This window comes from Zalophus californianus, chromosome 11 (genome assembly GCF_009762305.2).
Source record: "Zalophus californianus isolate mZalCal1 chromosome 11, mZalCal1.pri.v2, whole genome shotgun sequence".
Lineage (NCBI taxonomy): Eukaryota > Metazoa > Chordata > Mammalia > Carnivora > Otariidae > Zalophus > Zalophus californianus.
In genome coordinates, this window is record NC_045605.1 from 95,798,757 (window position 1) to 95,820,512 (window position 21,756).

At 55.4% G+C, this 21,756-nt stretch overlaps 2 protein-coding genes across 4 annotated transcripts in view; both read left to right on the forward strand.

Annotated features, from left to right (window-relative positions):
- The window catches only part of PRDM11 (PR/SET domain 11), a 79,732-nt gene extending 59,044 nt beyond the window's left edge, over positions 1-20,688 (forward strand). Inside the window, exons 6-8 of one of the 3 annotated variants that reach the window (XM_027581158.1) lie at positions 11,801-11,988; positions 15,964-16,596; positions 17,748-20,688. In XM_027581158.1, coding sequence (XP_027436959.1) covers positions 11,801-11,988; positions 15,964-16,596; positions 17,748-19,912 — 2,986 coding nt within the window. In that variant the 3' untranslated portion in view covers positions 19,913-20,688. Of the gene's footprint in view, positions 1-729; positions 1,152-4,161; positions 6,403-11,800; positions 11,989-15,963; positions 16,597-17,747 lie in introns of those variants that run through there. The other 2 variants (XM_035723086.1, XM_027581160.1) reach the window with 2 other exon arrangements.
- On the forward strand, positions 4,779-6,402 carry LOC113915317. The gene has a single exon (XM_027581162.2). It carries the CDS (start codon positions 4,814-4,816, stop codon positions 5,441-5,443), a length of 630 nt encoding a protein of 209 aa, XP_027436963.1. The 5' UTR covers positions 4,779-4,813; the 3' UTR covers positions 5,444-6,402.
- Positions 20,689-21,756: the final 1,068 nt, after the last annotated feature.

Sequence of the window (21,756 nt, forward strand, 5' to 3'; positions counted from 1 at the left end):
CGTTCTACCCCTGAGCGGCCTAAAGGCCACAGCGGCCCACCCCAGAAGAGCTGCTGCTAGCCAGGACTGTAGTCGAGGGGAGCCTCCACACACCCAGAGGTGGAGGCCTGGGGGGCACTTGGGAGCCAGGGAGGGAGACGAAGAGAGCCACAGGACAGAGTGAGCTTTCTGTGACCACACCCTAATCACGGGCGTCACCAGCAAGGCCACACACCGGGAAGCCCGCTGTAAATAGTCGCCCTGTTTAAATATTCTTCCTGTGAGCCATCTGTAGAGGCAATGGCCTGCTCCTAACCCCAGTAAGGACCCTTTGTTCCTGTGGAGGGCTTTAAAGCTCTCGGACATCATTCTGCTTTCCCCTCCCTCGTAACGACCCCGAGGTCCGTGTGCTTGTTACTCCTGACCCGGCCGGGGAGAGGGTTCTGGAAAAGGCTGAGTGCACAGCCCGGGCTCTCCCAGCTAGCCAGGGCTAAGGCAGGGCCCGCCACCGAAGGCGTCTGACTCGGGCCGCGCTCCCACCCACTGCGCCGCACCTCTCCTGCCCTCCTGCCCTCCGAGGAGTAGGGGAAGGGGCCTCTCGCTAGAAGGAGGGTGTGGTGGTGGTGAGCGGGCGAGGGTGCCCAGGTGCCTCCTGGCTCCCCAGCTGGGGGCCGGCAATTAGGAAGGAGGAGAACCACCCGCCCTGACGGTCATTTACCCAATTGTGCTTTGTGGGATATTCAACCCAAGGAATGTGGCGCCCCTGGCTGAGCGCAAGAGGAAACCCAAGTTCTCCAAGGAGGAACTGGACATTCTGGTCACGGAGGTGACCCACCACGAAGCGGTTCTCTTTGGGAGGGAGACCATGCGGCTGTCCCATGCCGACAGGGACAAGATTTGGGAAGGCATAGCTCGGAAAATCACCTCCATCAGCCAGGTCCCCCGCTCCGTCAAGGACATTAAGCACAGATGGGATGACATGAAACGGAGGACCAAGGACAAGCTGGCCTTCATGCAGCAGTCCCTGTCAGGCCCCGGGGCTGGGGGCCGGGCCCCCACCATTGTGCTCACTGCCCACGAGAGGGCCATCGAGTCAACCTTGCTCACAGCCCGTTCCGGGCACAGCTTCCCCAGGGCAGAACTGGATGGCACCGACAGCCCCTCGACCAGCTGTGAGTACTGCCGGCCTCCCCTCCCCGGACCCCCGCTGCCTGCACCCCTGCCTCCTCCTCCTTCTCGGCCATTCCCCCCTTCCCTCGCTTTCTCCTCTCTTCTGCCCTTCTCTGTCTCATCCAGTCTTCCCATGCACCCTTCTCTCCTCTCGCTCTGTCTTCTCCGCCCCTTTCCGTTCATTCATTCTAGAATACTTCCTGAACTCTGTGCCAGGAGCTGTGCTGGGACCTGGGAAGACAGAGTTGTATATGTAAAACCTACACCGGCCCTGCTCTTGGGTTGTCCCTAGACTCGTGGGAATACATGAGCTTTAAGTCGTTGTATGAGGACAGTCGTAAGGAAGGGCTGAAGGGTGGACGCAGGAGGTCCTGAGAGCGGCGCTGACTTCTGGGCGCACGACCGCGGCCACCTGCGCAGTGTCCCTCGGGCTCTGCGTGCACAAGGCACCATGCCGGCTTTAACGCGTTGCTCTTCCCTTCCTGAAGTTCCTAATAGCCTTTGAACAAGGGGTCCTGCATTCAAATTTTGCATTTGGCCCTGCCAGTTCCGTAGCAGCCCTGTCTGAGGGCCAGGGGCTGAGGATCTGGCTCTCCCCCCCGCCGGGGGGGGTGGGGGGTGGCGGGGAGTGGAACTGAGAGGCGCAGGGTGAGTAAGAGTTAACCGGGCCTCAGCGTGGGGCGCGGGGAGGGGAGCGGGGAGCCTCCAGGCCCAGAACTGCATGTACAGAGGCCCCGCATCAGGAAGGCGCTTGGCACGTTCCAGGACAGAGAGGAGCCAGGGAAACCCAGTGTAGCAGACGCGGGGGAGGGGGTGCGGGAGGAAGCCAGCCAAGTCTTCAGGGCCCAGGCCATGGTTGGCGGGGGGTGGGGGGGGGAATCATTCCTTTCTTTCTCTCTCTCTTCCTAACGTCTTTACTTCTGTGTTCTTTTGCTGAGCCTCTGCGCCATGCTGCCCACTCCCACTCCTCACGGTCCTCTGCCTCTGTCTTCCCCACTAAGGCTCTGGTGAGATCTGCCCCTCTCACCAGGTCCACTCCCCGTCCCTACTGTGCCCACACCCCCCTCCACATCTCTTCTGCCCCATTCTCCTGGGCTTCCTGTGTCCTGGGATGGACTTGGATGCCAGGGGCCCAACTGTGGTCATCTTTGGGCCCAGCAGCTTATAGTTGGGGCTGTGGTTCGAGCTGGGGCTCCCCTGAGGGGGGGAGCAGTCAAGACCCTTCCGTGCTGCGGCTGCACCCCCTTCAGTTCTGACTTCTGCACACACCCACCGCCCACCCTCGGCCCACAGTCCCAACGGGAGCCCGGCCTTTGAGAGATGGAGCAGGGCGGGAGGACTCCAGGGAAGTCAGCGGCTGGCCAGCCCCGGGAAGGTGGTTCACAAAGACCCTGCTTCCCTTCCAAGGCCCCTTGCTGTTGGGATTGGGATTGTGCTAATTTCCTGTTTGGCTAGGGCTCCTGACAGGTGGCCATTCGGAGTCAGTTCTTCAGGACTCAGAAAGGAACAGAGACCATCAAGTCTGACTTCCTTGCTGTGTAGACAAGGCAGCTGAGTTCCAGAAGCAGAGGTGGCCCCCGAGCTAGATTCAGAACCAGGACTCGAGCCCCGGTCCTGCCAGCTCCCTGTGAATCAGTGTTTTGCTAAGTTTCAGGGTGATTCAGCCCAGTTTTGAGAAAAAGAAGGGGGCCTAGAACCCAGTGAAGTCCATTCCCTAAATCCTGCCCTGCTCTCTCCTCCATCTCCCTAAGACAGAAGGTAATGAGGTTACCAAATGTGACCTGGGCTGGGCAGGGGGCCCAGGACCCCTCCCCTGCAGGCTCGGCCAGCCCCCTTTTCCCGGCCAGCCGACCAGCTGTTAGAGCACGAGGCCAGGGGCTCTGTGGAAGGAGGCCCTAGAAGGAAGGAAGCACTATCACCTCAGCCCCGCCCTCTCCTTCCAGCCCTGCCCCGCCAGAATGGGGGTCCTGGGATCCCGGGGGCGGGGGGATGGCAGCTGTCCCACCAGGTGTGGTTATGAGTAACTGGGCTCTTTCCCAGCCAGCCCAAGCGAGGCCCTGGGACCCTGGGGAGGTGTGCGTGCGGCTGGGGGCAAGATGAGTCTGTCTGTCTTCCCCGTCACCTCCCCTGGGGGTGGTTCTGAATTTAGCCCCTCTGGGACAGGCAGGGAACCTGTATATCTTTTATTCCTGCCATGGGAATCAGCTCCTAACTTTGCTCCCAAGAGAGCCGAGGCCGGCATGTGCAGGGGCTGGGCCCCTTTCCCTGTGACTGGCTGCAAGGGGGAGCCATCTGTGTGAGGGCGCCTGCCAGCTATCAGACACTCCTGGGTGGCCCACCTGGAGGGTCGAGGTGGCTCTCTTGCTCTGCACCCTCCAGTCTGGTCACCCCCACACCGCCCCGTGCCTCCCAGCTCCAGCCAGGCGGCCGCCCTCTGCGCTCACTTAGAGCTGCAGATTCTTGCCAGGCCACAAGGGGGCCCAGGCAAGGCGGCCTCGGCCGCTCCGAGCGCCTCTGGGCAGGTGTGGCTCGTGAGGCTTTGCCAAGCTCCTTCCTGTCCGCTCTCTTGTTTAGTTTCCTTGACAACCCTGCTAGGTGGGCAAGTGGTTGGGTAGGTGGACAGGGCAGGTACCATCCTTGCTCTGCCGAAACTGAGTCACAGAGAGATGAAGGGAGCCACGGGGTCCACCTGCCACTGTCACTGGGACTGGGCTCTCCAAGTCTCCTGACCTGGGCTCTCCTGCAAGAGTGGTGCCGTTCCTGCAAGAGGAAGGGGGCCTGGGCAGTACTCACACCCACCCTACTCCCCAGGGGCGCCTGGCCCGCATGCCTCAGGGATTTGGGGAGCAGGGGCGTCTCTGTGGGTGGGTGGGGAGCAGGCAGGTGCTGAATGAGGCTCAGGGGTGGCAGGGCAGGGGGACTGGAGAGTGACTTGGGGGTGGGCCCAAGCCCAGGGCTGCCCCCTTTCTCTCTGTTGTAATCATTTGCCCTTCTTTGTTTCTGTCCCCCAAGATGATGAAGATGAGGAGGCCCCCGGGCCCTCGAGGCAGCCTCTGCGGGTGCCCCTGCAGCGGTCCGCGGAGGAAGAGGCCCACCTGGCCAGGCCTACCCTGCTCCGCTCCTCCTCCTCCTCAGACCAGTCCGAGATGGTGGGCCCCAAGCCGGAGTCCCTACCCCGGCCCTCACCCCAGGCCCAGGCCACCTGCAGGACCCCTCGGCCACACCCCAGCGCGCCCAGCACGGGCCTTGACTGGCAGCTCCCCCATGCCCACGTCCAGCAGACTGAGGCGTTCCAGCAGATCTGCCGGGAGCTGGTGACCGTGCACCGGGACATGGCAAACAGCATGCACGCCATCGGCCAGACCATGGCTGAGCTGACCAGCCGCGTCGGTCAGATGTGCCAGACGCTGACAGAGATCCGGGATGGAGTTCGGGCAGCTCAGCGGGGGCCCGACGGGGTAGCCCCCACGGGCTCGACCCCTCAGGCTGAGACCCCCCCGGCAGAGCCCCCGCAGGCTCCCCCGGCATCGGCCCCTGCACGGACTACCAGGTCTCGGAAGAGAAAGCACAATTTCTAACCCAGCCAGTCTACAGGAGGAGGAAGAGAGATGGAGGACGGGTGTCTGGCCTCGAGACAGGAGCCAGTCTCTCATGTCCGGGACCGATGACCCCCGTAGGATACCGGGGAGACTGCCATCTCCTCCCCACGCGCAGGTCGGCGGCCCTGGGCTCCAACAGAGTGTGCATCCAGCCCCAGGCCCTCATCTTTGGCCGATGCCGAAGATGTGGGCAAAGTTGCCTGCCTGACGCTTGCTTGTGCCAGAGCGGCGGCCTCCTCCTGGTCTGCGCCCCCGGCAGCGGGCCTCGTGGGGAAGAGGGTAGCAAGAGCGGGGAGCATCTGAATGGAATCCTGCTTGCCAACCTCAGGGCTGCCACAGCCGCCTCCCACGCCCTGATTCTGCTGCTTCCGAAGGGGGTGAAGCCTGAGGATGGGCAGGGGGAGCCGAGCCCTCCCAGGAGGGGCCCGTCCTCTCCTTCCCCAGGGCTCCGAGCGCGGCGGGTGGTGCCCCTGCCTTGGCCTTCCGCTTGCCCTTGCGGTGCGTGTGCTCAGCTGCTGTGCTTGCCTTTTGTGTGGAATGGGGAGAAGAACGGGATGGCGTCGGAGGAAGGAGGAGGTACCCTGGCGTTCGTAGAGCACCTTACGCTTTTCCTGCATTTGCAGATGTGTGATCTCAGTGGGTTCTCGGGACAGCCAGAGACACGGCCACGCCCGGTCTTCCTGTCACCGTTATGACCAGCATCGCCTGCATTTCACAGATGACAGATGACACAACAGTTAGTCGGCGGGGGTGGGGGGAGGGGGGGCGCCAGGCCCGGAAGTCAGGTCTGTGGATTTGCCCGGCTCCCCCCCGCCCCCCGGGTCAGAGGCCAGATCCGGAGTTGAGAGGGGTGTTGCTCCTTGCCTCCGCTCTCCTGGGTGCCCGTGGGAGGCAACAGCAGTATTTAGGAGGTGAGTCCCCGACCCCGCCCTGGCACTAAGGCCGATGGCCGGGGTGCGGGGGAGAGGCAGGGCCCAAGCCTCGGTACCTGCAAGGTGACTCCTCCTCTGGCTTCTAGAAGAGCCCAGCAGGGTCCCTGTCCCATCCAAGTTCCAGCATGCCTTGCCTCCGCTTGCTTGGGCTGCATATGCATCAGCTACACACATCTCTAGCTTCACGTTTCATGTGGGAGTGCAGAGAGACAGCCAGGTTCCTCGAGCCAGCGAGTGAGGTGGGGTGGCAGTTGCAAGCTTAGCTCTGACCCAGGTGTAGCTCAGCTCTGTGTCCTCTTTGCTCCCTGGCCTGAGGCTGACCCCAGCAGAAGCTCCCCCCCGCACCCCCCCGCGCCCCTCCCCCCGGCCCACCGTCTCCCACGTCTGCCCCCTAGAGCCATGGTGGGGGCCGGGAGGGCCACTCTCCCCAGTGCCTGCTGTGGCTGTTTGTGGAGCGCCGCTTCTAAACCCAGACCACGCTTTGTCCCATGTCGAGAGCGTGGGGGACACCTGCAATGTCCCTGTGTCCTCGGCTCCATCTCCCCACTCTGTGGTTCTTTGGGGGCTCCTGCTACCCCAGACCGAACACTCCCCTGTCCGACAGCCCAGTGGCTTGATTATCGCCCGGCATTCCCCTGCCTTCCAATGCTGGAATCCAAGATTGCCTTCCCAAGTCTTTTTGTTAAGATGGCAATAAAAAGAAATTGATCTCACACTTGGAACGCACCCGGTCTCCAGGATCTTTCTTTGGTGTATATTCTCTTTCTTCGCTTCCTGTGAAAACCTCGAGGCCCCCAGAGCAGGGCTTAGATGACTGAGGGAAAGCATGCCGGCCAGAGGGCTCCAGCGCCGTCGGCATTTCCCAAATCCGAAAGTACTCAGATGCCCTGTGTCGGGGCGCCATGCTAGCTAGCCCTGTGAGGGAAAGGACGGAACCGAGGAGCGGAGCGAGACAAAGCAGCCACATAGGAAACCGTGCAGCCATGTTTAAAGTCTCTGCACAGCACAAGCAGGACGTGGCTGAGTGAATTTTACCTTCTGCTCCCTAAAAAATGTTAGGGGTCCTGGAAAAAGAAAAGTCACCATCTCTGGCAGGAGACTCCAGAAGGATCAGGGGCTATCCATTTGCCAGTGTACTTCAGGGACCAGCCTGAGGCATGAACTTTTTGGGGGGACACCTCCCCACTGATCCTGGTATCTGTCTGTCACAGGCAAGACCCTGCCCTCCGAGAGCTGAGGCTTTCAAAGTAACCAGAGCGGGTCCTCCGGGTCCCTTTGGGAGACTCCTTAGAAGAGAAGGGGCCTCCTAACCTGGGCGTTACTCCCAGTCACACAGAGAGGTCCTCCCAAGCAGGAAATCCCCAAGTCCTGACCAGGGATCTATCTCCTCTCTGGAAGGTTCCAGCCCGCCCTTGACCTCCTGGGACCCAGGTCATCCTCTTCTGTTCTTGGCCGAAAAGCATGGCCATGGAAATCAAACTTATCCGATTTCTGCCACAGGCAAAGATACTGTGAAACTGGGCCCAGGGTCTTCTGCAGCCTGGTCTCTAGGTGCTGACCAGTAACTGGCAGACCCCTCCCTCTGGTCCTGGGGAGGGAAGGGATCAAGTTGGAAGCAAAGGGGACAGAGAGATGAAGAGCCTGTGACCTTCAGATGAAATTTCTGTAGTTTCTTTTTCTTGGCTTCGGTGGGGATTGTGCGTCTAGCACATCAAAACAGGAAGGCGAAACTGGGACCAGTGGTTAGAAGTGAATTTCAGTGTAAGGTAGAGAAGTCCCACCTAAGGGTCTGAGGCCTCCAGCCGCTTTAAAGGCTGGCTGGGTGATGTTCTGTCGGAGGTTGGGTGGCCATCTGGTGGGTGGATGCATGACCCAAAGACCTGTCCAGCTCGAGACCTAAACGCATGTGAGAAAACGGAGCTCAGCCTCTTCTTGGTCACTCTTTCCCATTTCTGCCCTCCGTGACTGGTGCAGTTTCCTTCCATCAGAGACATACCCACTGAGCAGGACCGTCTGAGCCTGGCCTTTCTCTGCCCCCACTCCAACAAAATGGATGCCCCGTGGGTTATTTTCTCTCTTCTGTTGGAACTGATAGTCATTTCCTGACCCAGCGAGAAAATATGGTGCATTTGATAAGGCACAGTGGGTGAGGTGTGAGAGTGTTGTCTTAGTGCTTATCTATCCAGTACCCAAAGTCAGCAAGGAGTTCAGAATAAAAACTATCCATTCTCATCATGAAACTTTCAGTCGAGAACACATGCCCCCCCCCCCACCACCACTACCACCCACCCCCTTGATTGCTTCAAAGGGCGTCAACTCTGTGGGTCTGATTTGAAAAGCTATCAGATGAGCGCTATTTGTAGAGTGGCCTGCGTTAGCCATTTTCCACCTCCTTCTGACATACACTGTGCCTTCTCTCCAACGAAGTAGTGACCTGGAAACTCAACAGATACAGAGATTTTCACTCTTTATGAGCCTTGTCTTCCAGGGAGAGCTCTCGGAATGGGACGGGCGTGGCTCTTCATAAAGGGATTGTCGCATGGGGACAGAAGGAGTCTGTGAGTGGATCAAACCATTGGGGGTTACTGCAAAATACTTACAAGAGGGAGATCTGATTTGAGGTCATTTGTGTTGGGACTTAGCTTGGCTCCATTCAACATCTTGAGGGGACTGGTTGTTACGATTTGCTGAGAGTTGCCATATATGTCATATTTCACATGCCAAGTTTCAAAACAACCAGATATAACCAGATGCTAAACAAATTTTGATCTGTCTTGGAAGATTGTGATTGCTGCAAAGATTTGGAGTTCTCTTCCTAAACCTTGATTTTTATCGGGCAGGAAACCACCAGGAGGTAGAAAGGGAAATTGACCTGAATCTTTCTAAAGTTTCGGACGTAGTCTAGAAGTTGCTCTTTTGAGGAAATCCCTGATAGTTACGTGTTCCTCATCTCTTTTTCTCCTAAAGTTGGATGCCAGAGAAAATAATTCTAGCTTTTAGAGCTTGATGATTGCTTAAACACCCCCCCAAAAAGAGAAGAGTGTCTCTTTCCTTGTGCTCTGTGATCCAAGTGATTCTTGTGAGGAAGGATGAATGAATGGTTTGCCTTCCGAATCCGGGAGTGGGAAACTTTGGATCTACCCCAGTTCTGTTCTGTACTAACCACAAGGGTGATTAATTTTGGATGTCAGACCCCAGGCTCTCGCTAAAATTGGGGACTGGAAAATATTTTGCACATTCAGAAGGAATCTCAGATCCGGAGAAAAGCAGACCCCTGTGCTGGAGAGTTGCGACTCGGAAGTATTCGTTTGGAAAGACATCTCTAGGCCAGGGGTCCTCTTTTCCTTTCCCCAGGTTCTTCGTTAGTGGCATGACTGGGCATCCTGGATATCACAGTATTGTCTTCACAGCTCAGGGAGACCAGTGCTCATGTCTGATTCTGACAAGCGCAGATGCGTTGAGGCTAAGTTCCTGGACCCAAGCAAGTTCTGAGGATCTAAGTGCCACAAATCCTGCAAGTGTGACCCCCCTCCCCAACCTGCTTCTCTAAACACGGGTGAAGCAGCCAAAAGCTCATGTTTGCATTCCTGCCCCCCTTGGCCTCACTCCCACAACCCAGGGGTCCACGCTGCAGCCTGTTACTAGGTGGCTTGGTCCCTGGACTCTAGTGGTCCCCCTTGTAAGGTCACGGCCTTCTCCAGGGCCGAGTAGAACAGCGTCCACAGGGGACTGTCCCCGACGACACGGGGCAGGATGTGCTCAAGGGTGCTATGCCTGAGGCTCGGCGAATGTAGATTCACAATGTGGCTGGCCACCAGGACCACCACCAGTCCTGGAATTGGCGTTCATGTGTGTCTTTTTTTAGGGGGTGGCCATGGGGGTAACTGTAGTAATTGCTTAACGAGGAAAACTTGGAAAATACAGAAAAAAAAATGATAGAGCGGATCCACCTGTAACAGATAATCAATCACTGGTAAAACATTGGTATATTTCCTTCAAGTAGCTTACCGAGCGAGGCTTGTTTTTAAAGCATGACTGAAACTGTAGAGTAAATAGCTTCCGGACTTACCGTTCTCACTCTGCATTCTATCAGGACAGGATCGTTCTTCCACGTCAGGAAAGATCCACTGAAAACATTCTTCTGTAGATGAGTAACATTCCATCGTACGAATGAATATACCACGGTTTACTAAGCCGTTTCTCCAGTCTTAGACGTTTTGGTGTCTTTCCTTTTGCATACTGTAAACAATGATACAGGCAGGGTGGTGGTCGGTAGAGTTTGTCTACTTGGTCTGCATCTTATGGTCCCTTTTTAAATTTTCCAAAAATTGCGACAAAACGCACGTAACATAAAATTGACCGTTTTAACCACTTCTTTTTTTAAGTGTACAGTTCAGCGGCATTAAGTTCATTTACATTGTGCATCCATCACTACCATCCATCTCCAGAGCTCTTTTCGTCTTCCCCAACTGAGACAGAATACCCATTAAACCCTAACTTCCCATTCCCCCGGCCCCACACAGCGGCACACCCCGCCCCCGCCACCACCGTTTCGCTTTCTATCTCCATGAACTTAACTATTCGTCTAAGTACCTCATATAAATGGAATCTTACAGTATTTGTCCTTTTGTGACTGGCTCATTTCACTTACTATGTGTTTTCAAGGTTCATTCATGTGATAGCATGAATCAGAATTTCCTTCCTTTTTAAAGCCGAGTAAAATGCAATGTGTGTGTATTCCACATCTGTTTATCCATTTCTCCATGAGTGGACACTGGGGTTGCTTCCACTGCCTGATTATTGTGAATCATGCTGCTATGAACATGGATGCACGAATACTTGCTCACGGCCACATTGCCAAATTTGTGTCCCAAAGGGTCGTGCCAATTTACTTTCTCCCATTAGTGTGGGAGGCGCTTTTCTAGCCAAGATGGGTGTTATCATTAAAAAAGAAGAGAGAGAGAGAAATCTGTGCCAATGAGACAAGGTGCTACTTTGTGTTCCGTATTAGTGATGCCGAATACTCATTTGTTCATTACCCCCTTGGATTTTTTTTCTGTGAATTACTGTTTACCCTGGACTGCTCCAAGTTAGGCCAGTCAGACAGACTTTGATTTCTTCCGTGGCTTTTGAGACAAACCATAGCATGAGGAAAAGAAGTTCATTTTTGACTCCAAATTTCCTAGATGCTCGCATAGCACAGAGCCTTAAAACTCCAAACGATTTCCTCTTTTGAGCTATATGCCTCTACTTCTCTGTACGTGTTACGTCATCCCCTCCTTTGGAGGTGGCTGGTTGGATGTTGGAAATGTCATTTCAGGGAGAGCTGGGGAAGGGAGCGATTCTGAGGGTTTGGCGCAACTTTCAAGGTTATCTGGGCTTTTCTGAGTCGGTGCTTTACAGGCTCACATAGGAAAACAGACCTCAAAGCTCCACCTCCCATTTATTAGCTGTGTGACCTTGGGCAAGTCCCTTACCTTCTCTGAGTCCTAGTTTCCTTACCTTAAAATGACTTAGATTAATGAGTAGTTGCTAACCTTTTCTTGTCTCTTATTTACCTCCCTCTTCTGTCCGCACTGGACAGCCACTTTTTAAAGATAGTGATCTTTAGCATTTATTAATTGACCTTTTGGGCACCCTTGTCACATGGGTTATTTCTGCTGGACTTTGTGAAATACTGGAAAAAGTCCAAGAACCCCACACTTACCACCATCAGAGGCCCGCGGGTGTTTGGGGGTCCGTGCGCTTGAAAGCTACTGAGGAAGAACTGACCTGATCTGTCCAGTTTGCAATCATTTTTGTAGCTGGTGCTGAATTGTGTATCTACCAGAATCTGGGAGGTAGGCAGGGCAGCTGTCATTTCTAGTCCCAGAAAACAGAGATTCCTAGAGGCTCGGGGACTTGCTCGAGGTCCCACAAAACGGTGACGTTGAGACCAGGGACTGGCCCCTAGCCAGCGTCCCGATCTTGGACAGGCGGGCTGCCCTTAGAGGCTTTTCAGCACATGCCACAAGCTTGTGGACCTCCGACCTGCCACGCCTGCCCAGCACCATGCCTGGCCCTGGCAGGCACTCAGCCACGAGTGGCCCGTGCGTTCTCACCTGTCCCCCTCGCCCCCAGGTACGTGGTCATCTCCCGGGAGGAGAGGGAGCAGAACCTGCTGGCGTTCCAGCACAGCGAGCGCATCTACTTCCGGGCGTGCAGGGACATCCGGCCCGGGGAGCGGCTCCGGGTCTGGTACAGCGAGGACTACATGAAGCGTCTGCACAGCATGTCGCAGGAAACCATCCACCGCAATCTGGCCAGAGGTGAGTGCCCACCCCCAGGCGAGGGCCACGACAGCCACCCCACGCAGGGGGAGCCAGAGCTGCTTCTCTAGGAGCTTCCTAAGAAATCTGATGGGAAATGCAGTCTACCAGCAATGGGGAGACTCAGAGGGACTCGGGGGGTGGGGGAGGGGGATGGGCAGCCGGTCTGGGTGTGAGCGGCAGCTCAGAGCAGGGCCGCGGGCACTCCCGCGTGTTCTCCTCCCCCAGAAGCCCTGTTACAGATATTTGAGAGTGTCGAGAGAGACAAGGCCCCAGAGCCAAGCACATGCGTTTTATCAAAATGGATCCTCTTTCCCCAAGTCCAGCTGATGGAAAGATGCTAGAAGGTGCCACTGGCTCAGTAGTAGCTAATGCTGACTAAGTAAGTCACACGCGCAGAGCAGCCGTTCTGTAGCGTTCACGTGCTGATCACGACAGGAGCGCCTGCCTGGTGAGCGAGCTGGGAGAGTTAGGTGGGTACTCCACAGAACACACCGAGAACAATGCCCGCCTTGACCACTGTGAGCCCTCAACTGTAAGCTCTTAATTCTAACGATCCCCTGTGGACTGTGATCCCCATCTCACAACTGAAGAAACTGAGCATCAGATGAATACAGTGACTCCCCCAGGGTCACGTGGCTAGGAAGGGCAGCGCTGGGTTTCTCATGCACATCGGTCTCTGGGCAGGGTCTAGCCTCTAACTGAACGTGTTACACGGCCTCCCTGACAAAACTAGTTTCTTCCCTGCTTCCTCCTGGTCTCCTTCTTGGAAGTCCTAATCCCAGGCTCTGCACGAACGGTCTCTATTAGAAGAAGAAGGTTGGAGGGAGGTGGGAAGGGGACCTTAGGTGTGGGTGATGGCCTGGTGGGTGAGATGTCCTTCCAGGCTCCATTTAAATGAGCCCTTGGAAAGTGGCTTAAAATACTCCCCAGCCCCTAGCCCTTTGCCTCAACCCCATCCTCAGTCTGGCCAAGGCAAACTGGCGAGTCTGGCTCCTTCTTTCCTGAGGACTTTCCTCGCACTAAAAATGCACATTCAAATACCCACAGTCCGTGTGGTTCCAGGAACCAGGGCTATACCCAAGTCCCACCATATCACATTCCTGACCAAACTACTTCTTGGAAATAAATCTTCATGTGGAGTATGAGCGGAGAAGATGAAGAGGGGGTGGGGTGGCCCATTGCAATTAAGCTATTTTTAAAAACAAAACAGAATAAAGCAGATTGTGGACATTGAATGCACAGCTGCTGCCTGACTTGGTAAAAGGTATCTGTGATTGGATGGGCAGTGAGGAGGCCCAGTAGACATACTCATTTCTTGTCTCCTTTGGATCTGGGGGTTGGGTACAGGCTGATTTCACTCGGGAAGGCATGTTTCTGATGAGACGGCCACGGTTTCCATTTGACCTCCGAAGATGCCTTATGTAAGCGTGTCTGATACCTAGTAGGAGCTCAATAAATCTTTGTCAAATGGATAAAAGAAGAAATGAATGAAGACAGCCAAAAAGTCTCCACAAGAACCATATCATCAGAAGAAAAGAAAACCAAGCAAAGTCATATCTGAGGACACAGGTTCCGTCCCTTGGCCATAATCGTCTTGAATTCTGGATTTATAATGTCCTTTCCCCCCCAGGTGTCTTCTCCAAAGCACCTCAAGCTGCAATCATCCTGAGAGAGCCCTGAGACCCAAGGGGAATGCTCAGAGAAGGGAGTGAGCTTTCAGGAATGGTTCAAAGGAGGCATGGCAGAGAGATTTGAAATGAGATCCACGAAGACTTGTGAAGATACAGGAGGAAGGAGGGTCTGTTCCTGGCCAGGCTGAGCAGTAGGAAACAGGAAGGAGACCAAAAGGCATCGTGTGGGGCAGGGCCAGAGCAGTGAGGGGAGGGGGGAGTGTTGGTCCTAAAGCCCTTGGGAGCAGTGGTGAGGTCAGTGACCTTTGGATGTGGAGATGTCTCTGTAGCCTGTAGCTTTGGCAGACTCTGCATAGTTGGTAGAGGCTTAGATTGGTGTGCCAGCCCCACTCTGGAAAGGGGATCGCTACCCTCAGTCACTGAAGGTCTTGCGTGGAAGGTGGTTTCTTCATAATTGGAGGCTGGAGCCCTGAGAAAGGCCAGAGCATGAATTATTCGTTCTTCTTAAGCAGGGACATTACTCGGAGTCCAGAACTGCTTCCTGAAGACAGTGTAAATTATACCTTTGTGGTTATCTTGTAAAAACAGGATGCATCTAATACAGTGTATTCAAAAAAATTATGTTAGTTGATCTACTTAGAGTCACTGATTCACTTTATGGTGTTTTCTCCATATTTTATGGAGGCTTTGAAATCAGCTTCATGGTGCTTAAAGGTCTTTTTTGGCCCTTAGATTTTTCTGGAAGCCTTGAGTCCCAAGAAGTCTCCCACGCATCCTAGGAAATCTGAATGACCTTGTCTTTGAGCAGAGAGGCATGAGGACTCCTGGTGATGTGTAGCCTTGACCTCTCAACATCCTCAGCTCTTTGCTGCCTGATTGGTCCGTGAGACATGAAAGGGTGGCCCTTGATGTTTAGAGATTCTACATGGGCAAGTGTCACAGCTGATCTGTAACACAAATATGTTGCATTTTTTACAAGCGTTCATCTCCATCCTTTCTGCCCCTCAGGTGTTATAGAACTGTAGGCTGTGAAAGCCACCTGACTTTTAGGGGCCGTGAACATGAGGTTGCTCCTCAGGCATTCATGTGAGGGCAGAAGAGGGGTGTCCGGAATAGGTTACCCCCATTTGTGCTGTTATCTGTAGGAAACCCGGGTTCCTACGTGGCCCGGGGCACAGTACGCCTCGCCGGCTGTGGGAAGCCAGGGCTCTGTCACAGCCTGGAACATCTGGATCGCTCAGAGATCCCTTGGCCTTCACTCAGTGGTTTTTCAGCAAACCCAGTTTTCGGAAGCCTAACTGCAATATTTAATCAGGCCGAGTCATTGCCCAGAGTCATTTCCCGGGACCCTGCCCTGATCTAGGAAGCCTTTGAGATTTCCCAGCCCCACGGGCTGCTGTCAGGACCTTCTGAGGGTCCCCCTTTAGCATCTGCACCCCCAGGAAGCACACTTCTATAGCCATTTATGAAACTGTGTCGGCTGTTTTAAGGAATCAGGCTAAAATTACTGTTGGGAGCTCACCAACGTCTTTGAAGTCAGTCACATGATGGAAAGAGATAGAAAAGGGAACGTCCTTTGAAGGATCAGGTAAGGAGACACAGCTGTCTTTCAAGAATGCTTTGGGTCAGTGTGGTCACGCGGCTCTTTATCTTGTTGGAGGCTGCTCCCCGGGAGCCCTCAGCCACCGGAGGGGCCCCGTCTTCCCTTTTTCCTTCCCGCCTCGGTTGTCAGGGAGAACCACAGACGTTCAGGTCACTTTCTCTCCCGTGCACCTCGTCCTCCGAAATCCTGGGAGAGTTAGAAAGGACGGTTGCTGCGGGTTGGACTTGGCCCCACAGGGCCGTCTGGAGGCAGTCAGGGAGCAGGAAGGAGCGGACGCGGTGTTTCCTGTGTACCTTTTACCAAGTCGAAGCAGCCATCTCTCAATTGCCAGGACCGGACAAGAAGCCTGGAGGGCGGGGGTCCCACACGTGCTGAGTTGTGAGGCGCGCTCCCACCTACCCAGTCTGATCGGTGGGGTGTCAGCCTCTGGGGTGACCGCACTTCCAACTGCCCTCCCCTCCAGCATTCCCTCAGCCTACAAATGTGTAGCTTATAGATGTAAGGCTCCCTTGAAATGGTCTTTTTCAAGAATTCTTCCCACTTTTTTGGGTCCCACTCTAGACCCCGTGATCCACGGAGTGACCCGCCTCTCCCTTTCTGTCACGCCTGCCCCCACAGGGCCAGCCCCAGAGGGATGTGTCCAGTGACTTCCTAGCAGGAGGCCTGCTTTGTTTTCTGTCGGTTTCTCCCACGTCGGGGCTTTTCCCCACGTCCTCACACCCTGGTTTTCCTTCCTAGGAGAGAAGAGGTTGCAGAGGGAGAAGTCTGAGCAGGCTCTGGATAACCCAGAAGACCTGAGGGGTCCCCTTCAGCTCCCCGTGTTGAGACAGGGCAAAAGTCCATACAAGCGTGGCTTTGACGAGGGGGACGCACACCCCCAGGCCAAGAAGAAGAAGATTGACCTCATTTTCAAGGATGTGTTGGAGGCTTCACTGGAATCCGCAAAGGTGGAAGCGCATCAGCTGGCCTTGAGCACCTCGCTGGTCATCAGGAAGGTCCCCAAGTACCAGGATGATGCCTACGGTCGGTGTGCAATGAGCATGTCGCATGGCGTGCAGAACGTCAGCCGGACCCAGGGGGAAGGGGACTGGAAGATTCCCCAGGGGGCTTCCAAGGAGCCCAGGGGGCTTCCGTTGGAGGATGAAGAAGAAGAGCCTTCGTCGTTCAAGGCCGACAGTCCCGCCGAGGCCTCCCTTGCGTCCGACCCTCACGAGCTTCCCACCACCTCCTTTTGCCCTAATTGTATTCGCCTAAAGAAGAAGGTCCGGGAACTCCAGGCCGAACTAGACATGCTTAAGTCTGGGAAGCTTCCCGAACCTCCCGTATTGCCAGCACAGGTACTGGAGCTCCCAGAGTTCTCGGACCCTGCAGGTAAGTCGGTGTGGATGAGATGGTGGTCGGAGGGCAGAGCACCCTGTGGGCAGTGTGAGGGTGGCCTGGCACTCTCTGTGGGAGCCACCTTCGGGGAGACCCACGCCCGCAGGTGCTTGCTTCAGACAGGCTGCTCCGCGGCCCCAGTGGGATGCTTCATGTCTCGCCCTTGTATCCTCCTCGTCAATAAAGGAAGTTCCACTGCAGGAGGGGTGTGTGCTGTGTTCTTGACCCGTTGCCTTTCTCTGGCGGTCCTGGTGGTGTCTCAGCCCCACGCTCAACTTCTAAACCCAGTCTTTGTCTCTTCCCCAGTCCCAAGCAGGGCAGCTCGTCGGGGGGAGCTCCCGGCCTTCTCAAACTCAGTCCCGGGACACGGCCTCGTTCTTCTCTCGAGCTGCTGTTCTGCCACACATGGTCCTCCCTCCCCCGCCCCCCTCCCCCCGCCTGGAATTGTAGAAAGCCTGGGATACGGGACGTGTGGCTGCACGCCTTGGCCTTTTTCTGTTGGCTGTCTGGATCTTTTAGAACCGATCGACAACCAGGAAGGTTTTTTCAGTACACAAATGCAGCTGAGTCCTAGTATTTACATAGCATTTCCTATTTTAACCACATCCCTTAGCTCAGAATGAGGTGTTGCAGATATTCAAAGCATGTGTCTTAACTCAACTGCATTCTGATCCTGAAATAAGCTGGGGCCGTGGCAAGCTGCCTGCACGCCTGCCCTGAGCACGTTAGCGCCGAGAGAACCGAGCCCCACGCCCTGGCTGTGTGACTTGGGCAGGCTGAGTGAGCTGTGTTCTCTCCCGCAGATCTGTTCCTGCGGCTGCTGGCCCTGCTGCTCCGTTGGTAGAGGAGGTTGAGTTCCTTGAGCGCCCACTAGCGGAGGGTAAAGGCAGGCAGCCTGGAGCAGGACGGCCACTAGGCGTAATCCCCAGAGGAACCGTCACCCATGGATAACAAGAGTGCTCATGTATATATTTAAAAAATAATAATAATAAAATTCTAGGCTGGGTTTCAGTCTGTCCTCGGAACTGGCCTCTGTTTCACACGGGTGTGGCACCGACCTTCCGGGCCGTGTTCCCGTTCATTCTGGAAGAGCCGGCGTTTTTTGCCGCTGGGCTTTAAATGTTTCCTTCCCATTTGTCTTCCAGCCTCCGAGAGCATGGTCTCCGGCCCCGCCATCATGGAGGACGATGACCAGGAGGTTGACTCTGCAGACGAGTCCGTCTCCAATGACATGATGACCGCCACCGACGAGCCCTCCAAGATGTCCTCCGCCACCGGGCGCCGCATCCGGCGCTTTAAGCAGGAATGGCTGAAGAAGTTCTGGTTCCTGCGGTACTCCCCGACACTCAACGAGATGTGGTGCCACGTGTGCCGTCAGTACACCGTGCAGTCCTCCCGCACGTCGGCCTTCATCATTGGCTCCAAGCAGTTCAAGATCCACACCATCAAACTGCACAGCCAGAGCAACCTGCACAAGAAGTGCTTGCAGCTGTACAAGCTCCGCATGCACCCCGAGAAGACGGAGGAGATGTGCCGCAACATGACCCTGCTCTTCAACACCGCCTACCACCTGGCCCTCGAGGGCCGGCCCTACCTGGACTTCCGGCCCCTGGCCGAGCTCCTGCGCAAGTGCGAGCTCAAGGTGGTGGACCAGTACATGAACGAGGGCGACTGCCAGATCCTCATTCACCACATTGCCCGCGCGCTGCGGGAGGACCTGGTGGAGCGCATCCGCCAGTCGCCCTGCCTCAGCATCATCCTGGACGGGCAGAGCGACGACCTGCTGGCCGACACGGTGGCCGTCTACGTCCAGTACACCAGCAGCGACGGGCCCCCGGCCACCGAGTTCCTGTCCCTGCAGGAACTGGGCTTCTCCAGCACGGAGAGCTACCTGCAGGCGCTCGACCGGGCCTTTTCGACCTTGGGCATCCGGCTGCAGGACGAGAAGCCCACCGTCGGCCTGGGCATCGACGGGGCCAACGTCACGGCCAGCCTGCGCGCCAGCATGTTCATGACGATCCGCAAGACACTGCCCTGGTTGCTGTGCCTGCCCTTCATGGTGCACCGGCCCCACCTGGAGGTCCTGGACGCCATCAGCGGGAAGGAGCTCCCGTGCCTGGAGGAGCTAGAGAACAATCTGAAGCAGCTGCTGAGCTTCTACCGGTACTCGCCGCGCCTCATGTGCGAGCTCCGGTCCACGGCGTCCACCCTGTGCGAGGAGACGGAGTTCCTGGGGGACATCCGCGCCGTGAGGTGGATCATCGGGGAGCAGAATGTCCTCAACGCGCTCATTAAAGACTACCTGGAGGTGGTGGCCCACCTCAAGGACGTCAGCAGCCAGACCCAGCGGGCCGACGCGTCCGCCATTGCGCTGGCCCTGCTGCAGTTCCTCATGGACTACCAGTCCGTCAAGCTCATCTACTTCCTCCTGGACGTGATCGCCGTGCTCTCGCGCCTGGCCTACATCTTCCAGGGCGAGTACCTCCTGGTGTCCCAGGTGGACGACAAGATCGAGGAGGCCATCCAGGAGATCAGCCGGCTGGCCGACTCCCCAGGGGAGTACCTGCAGGAGTTCGAGGAGAATTTTCGAGAGAGCTTCAACGGGATTGCAGTGAAGAACCTCAGGGTGGCCGAGGCCAAGTTCCAGTCCGTCAGGGAGAAGATCTGCCAGAAGACCCAGGTGATCCTGGCTCAGAGGTTCGATTCCCGAAGCCGGATCTTCGTGAAGGCCTGCCAGGTGTTCGACCTGGCCGCCTGGCCCAGGAACAGCGAGGAGCTCCTGAGCTATGGCAAGGAGGACATGGTGCAGATATTTGACCACCTGGAGGCCATCCCGACCTTCTCCCGGGATGTGTGCCGGGAGGGGCTGGACCCCCGGGGCAGCCTGTTGATGGAGTGGCGGGAACTCAAGGCGGATTACTACACCAAAAATGGCTTCAAAGACCTGATCGGCCACATCTGCAAGTACAAACAGCGCTTCCCTCTCTTGAACAAGATCATCCAGGTCCTCAAAGTCCTCCCCACGTCCACCGTGTGCTGCGAGAAAGGCCGCAATGCCCTGCAGCGAGTTCGCAAAAACCACCGCTCCCGCCTGACCCTAGAGCAGCTCAGCGACCTGTTGACCATCGCTGTGAACGGCCCGCCGATCGCCAACTTCGATGCCAAGCGAGCCCTGGACAGCTGGTTTGAGGAGAAGTCGGGCAGCAGTTACGCGCTGTCCGCCGAGGTCCTCAGCAGGATGTCGGCGCTGGAGCAGAAACCAGTGCTGCAGACCGTGGACCACGGGTCAGAGTTTTACCCGGACATCTAGGGGGCCGGCGTTCCAGAGTTCACTAAGCTGTTGAATATTTTTTTAATCTATACTCATAAGCTTTGATATATTATATAAATATATATTATATTATATATATATATATATATATATAAGCCCACACTGAAAATTTTTAAAAACCAAGGTGACGTGTCCACCAGAAGCCACTGGGAGCTTTCACAAAGGAATGATGTTGGAAACGGACTCTCATCTACAAGATCTGGCAGCTGCAACCTCCGTGGCCATCCTTTTCCCTCACGGAAGCACGTGCTGGGGCCACACGCGTTCCCACCTAACAGCCAACCAACGGCCTAAGCTAAAATGACGGGTCTTTGTCATCACCTCTAGGTGGTTTGTTGTATGTTTTTGCTTGGGGGTTGAGGGGTTTGGGTTTGGGTTTACGTTCTTGCCTTTCCTTTTCTCGTGTGGTCTGCGATGGGGTTCTTGGCCCCTTCGTGGACACGCTGGTGGAGCTGAACCCCATCTCCGATCTGGGATGGGGTGGGTGGTGTATCTGGATTGGGGTATGTGACTCTTTCCCTCTCCCACCTGATTTCAGCTTGAGAGGTTTGTATGCATTTCCTGATGAGCGTTCCTTCACTGTCTTAGAAACTAAAGTGTCAGTCAAACTGTGACACCCACCACTTCCCCACCTCTGTCACCTCTCCCGTCCCTGGGTTATGGATTCCTTCCTTCCGGCCCCCTGGATCCTAAAGATCTTACCTGTTATACTGAAGGCAAAATTGCCTTACCATCGAGCTTGAAATCCTGGGGAAGGGACAAGGTGTGTGTGTAAGGGGGGTGGGGGGGGATTTTTTGCATTCCTGTTCTTACATAGTGTGGGGTAAAATAATATAATTCCAGTCAGATCCAGGACTGGGGGGTGGGGTGGGGAATGAAGAGCCAAGAAATCCAGACCCTAACAGGGCAGTGATTTTTGGCTAAAAACAAGTAAAATGAAAGGTATGTATTCCATTTACATGAATTATTTATGCTCTGTCTTTATAATCACATAATGTGTTGGGGGTATTTTGTTGTTGTTGTTGTTCCTTTAATAATCAAATGCCTGCTCTAGTTCAGTGGCAGGAGATGTCAATGCAAATTGTGCCCTGGGTTATGCGTGACTCGAAGGAGGGTCTCGAGAGCTTGAGGCCTTCTTTTGTGACAAGGCTGGTACCAAACCCTTCAGCCTGGCAGGAGGCAGTGGGCAATCAGGCGTTGTATCTATGCTGGTGAATCCTTCCTTTTTTTGAACAGGGTAGAGATGTCCTAAAGAAAAAGGAATAAACAAGAGGCCAGACAGGACTCTCAAGGCATCTGCCTACACACACACACACACACACACACACACACAACACACACACAACCATGATTATAAGCTTTAGAAATAGCCACTTGCCTACTCCCTGGGGCAAGTAGTGGTTTAAGCTAGAGGAGTCTGATCAGTGCTCTTTTGTTCATTTAACTACCAGTATACCTCGCAAGGGAGTTTAAAAAAAAAAAAAAATGTGCGTGAGCTGTTAAAAACTTCTGTTCATGTTTCCACATCTGATTTATGCATATTGGATATGCAGAGACCTTGTATTGTGGATGCAGGTCCGATGTGGGGGAGGGAGGAAGAGCTGCAGTGTCCGTGGTCAGTTCTGCTGGGAGCCACCCCTCTCCCTTGGCAGAGGGTGGGCAAAGGACGGTGTGATCTGGCCACAGGCAAGGCCCCGTGACCCCAGCCTGCCCGGCTCAGACATAAAACTGTGGTGGCTTCCTTCCTTCTTGGTTGATCTTGTCTCTGAGGCCTCATGCCACTGTCGAGAACCATAGTGGAAATGTCATCAACACTGAACATG